At 36.8% G+C, this 2,747-nt stretch overlaps 1 protein-coding gene and 1 long non-coding RNA gene across 2 annotated transcripts; one reads left to right on the top strand and one right to left on the bottom strand.

The window, feature by feature from the left end:
* The first annotated feature begins 10 nt into the window (after positions 1 to 10).
* LOC105273062 (uncharacterized) lies at positions 11 to 749 on the top strand. The gene is made up of 3 exons (XR_892876.1): positions 11 to 131; positions 341 to 467; positions 558 to 749. It is a non-coding gene; the product is annotated as an uncharacterized lncRNA (long non-coding RNA).
* Positions 750 to 775: 26 nt separating this feature from the next.
* Positions 776 to 2,741, bottom strand: LOC105273061 (uncharacterized). Its single transcript, XM_011315296.1, has 2 exons — positions 1,222 to 2,741; positions 776 to 1,145 (listed from the first exon to the last, which is right to left on the bottom strand). The coding sequence occupies exons 1-2, from the start codon at positions 2,553 to 2,555 to the stop codon at positions 959 to 961; spliced, it is 1,521 nt and encodes a 506-aa protein (XP_011313598.1). The 5' UTR covers positions 2,556 to 2,741; the 3' UTR covers positions 776 to 958.
* Positions 2,742 to 2,747: the final 6 nt, after the last annotated feature.

Raw genomic sequence — 2,747 nt, 5'->3', positions numbered from 1 at the left:
ATCATTTTACTCCGTGAGTATTTCTTTTTTTTACCTTAGGTGACCATTAGTCTACGTAAAGAACTATTTTAATTCCGCACAGAATAATAGAAGATGGAGATTTTCTTTCTGGATACTTTTATCTGTTGAAGGTATCTTCAATAAGATTGAATATCGAGTTCTCATGGATCCTGAACGTTTTATTATTTGCGAAAGAAGATAATGTCGATCAATTGACTCATCATCTTTTCATAATAATAACCATTAAAAGATTATAAATTCATGAGTAACTTTTTGATAATGGGTAAATCAATCATGAGTAATGAATAATGATATTGAAATAGTTATTTGTACTTTCTAGATTGGAAGACTACATCCTGAACTAGAGATCGCTGGGAGTTCAATTAGAATTAACAATGAAACAACAAAATAGAAATAAAAAAAATCAACAGAAAGGGATGAGCTCAATGAACATTGATTCAACGCAAGTAAGGCATTTTTTCGAGGTGATGGAGACTTGTGCCTCACCTCATCGAGAAATAAACCACAATGACCGAATCTTCTTTTTCTTTTTTCAGGCCCGAATCGCTTAATCTTGATAATATGCGAGTTCTCCAGAACCAGACATGTTGACTTCCCCAACCTCCTCTACATGCTTGTCATCCTTGCCTTCGCGGCTCGGATATCAATCTTACATGTGGAGAAGAATGATTTGTTTTCCACGGCTAGGCCTGAAAATAAATATTTTTTGAGAATTTCATTTCCAATAAGAATGCATTTTTTTATTTCATCTCAGTTCAAATTTTAAGATAAATTTATTGTAAAAAGTGCAAATAAAAGATGAAATTTGTGTATGGAACACGAAACTTTTCCTAAATTTTTTTTTTTTTGAAAATATCTTGATATATTGTTTATTATTTAACGATTGCAGGCACATAATACATCCGTTTGCATCGATAACACCCAAACTTAAAATATCTCATTCCCCACTGAATGAATAATTAATCAGGTAAATAGCTCCATGAGGTTCGACCACGTCATGAGGATCAGCAGGATGATTTTTTTTCGGACAGCTACCATACAATTCCCACCGTGCAGTCGATTCATTAACACGATAACAATATGCCACAAATCCTGCTTCTGCGTGAGCAATCACTCCAGCCAGTCTGCATCATCAAAAAATTAAAATTAACATCCTAGAATTTGGATAATTGATGAAAAAATATGGAGAAAAATTTTTACCTATACTCCATGTCAAGGTGTAATGTCTTTGGTATCTCTCCCAGCTTGCATTGGACTGTCTTCTGAGAACGTCCTCTGATTTTCATTTCTAGATCAATGAATATGTGAAAGTTGGCACTGCATTTGATTGAACACAATTGTTCACAACCCTCGAAAATACAGGGGACTTTTTTCAATGTCGGATAGAATTTAAGTGCCTGTTGTAAGACACTGAAATTCTGTCTATATATAAGTTCACAATCAATATTTATGGTCCAAACAGGAACGACATAAGGACCACACGTTTGACACTCGAAGAATTTATAAACGCTAGGAGCATTTAATAAGGCCTCTTCCCACAGATTACTGACTGAATCATGAGGATCCAGTATGCACATGCCATTTTCTGATAATTGGATCTTTCTAGAAAATAAAGACATGAAGAGATCAGTTTTATCTGCATGAATAGCATCATTCAATGACTGATCTTTCAGAGAGACAATAAAACGGAGCAACTTATCAGGCGATCCTTCAATGGATTGTAAATAATGAGGATCATCTAGTGCCGCGATCAATAAAATATGAGTGATTGAGTCAACAATAGAAGTGTTGGTTAAACAGAGAGAATTCTCATTCACTTCATTAGCATCAGGCATAGTTCCACTCGGAGACAGAATTCGATTGGTGTATCCCTCAGCTGTCTCAGTTTTAGAAGGAATGTTGAGAAACGATTCTCCATCATCGTTGATGATGAGCGTCGATTCATCAGTCTCTTCAACCCAGTAGAGGTCTGGACTACCTTTGTTTCGCCAATTGTCTCGCGAAAACGTGTCAGAGTCTCTTTTTGTCGTTCGTAAGTCCTCAGAATGTTTATATTGTGGCAGTAAACATGATTGATTGAGCTTTCCGGAATTATGCGGTGATTCAAGATCAATCGTTGGAGGAGAAGATGTACAGGATATGACAGAAATCCTTGGAGGAGTTGCTGATAGCCTGGGGGAGGATTGGAATTGATTCTCTGCGTGAATTACATTTTTCTTTGGCTCATGTTCATCGTTGGGGAGAATTTTCACATAAATAGCAGCACTAGCCTTTATTTTCGTCCTCTGACCTGCAAAGGCTACACTCGATGCTCGATTATCGCAAAACTCCCAATTGTTATTCGGTCGCCAACAATAGCTGGTATGATGGCTTGTACTCGATGAGATCATACCAGCAAGTCTAAATTGAGCATCCAGTAAATCCAGCGATTTTGGCATGACTGCTAACTGGCACTCCACAACGGTTCCATCGTTCCGGTTGGGTATATCCAATTCGATAAATATAAAATCACCAATAGCTTTAGGTCGTACCATTACATTGCCATAGCATGGTTCAGCAGTTTTGTCATTAATTCTCGTGCATGTAACAATTTCAGAGCAAAAATTGAATTGCAGAGCTCTCTGCAGATCACGATAACTAATGTTTGGATTAGCATCAATCAGATCATGATCAACTGTTAGAGTTGATTTGGAACTTTCATAGGTTCCGCAATTCCAACAACTGTT

Source organism: Fopius arisanus, unplaced genomic scaffold (assembly GCF_000806365.1).
Source record: "Fopius arisanus strain USDA-PBARC FA_bdor unplaced genomic scaffold, ASM80636v1 scaffold00754, whole genome shotgun sequence".
NCBI lineage: Eukaryota > Metazoa > Arthropoda > Insecta > Hymenoptera > Braconidae > Fopius > Fopius arisanus.
Note: the sequence above shows the minus strand (reverse complement) of the source record. Positions and strands in the feature narration are given on the sequence as shown.

Coding starts and splice junctions, on each gene's coding strand:
- LOC105273061 (XM_011315296.1), bottom strand. CDS start 2,555: ATGGTACGACCTAAAGCTATTGGTGATTTTATATTTATCGAATTGGAT. Junction 1,146..1,221: donor CACCTTGACATGGAGTATAG/GTAAAAATTTTT, acceptor TTGATGATGCAG/ACTGGCTGGAGTGATTGCTC.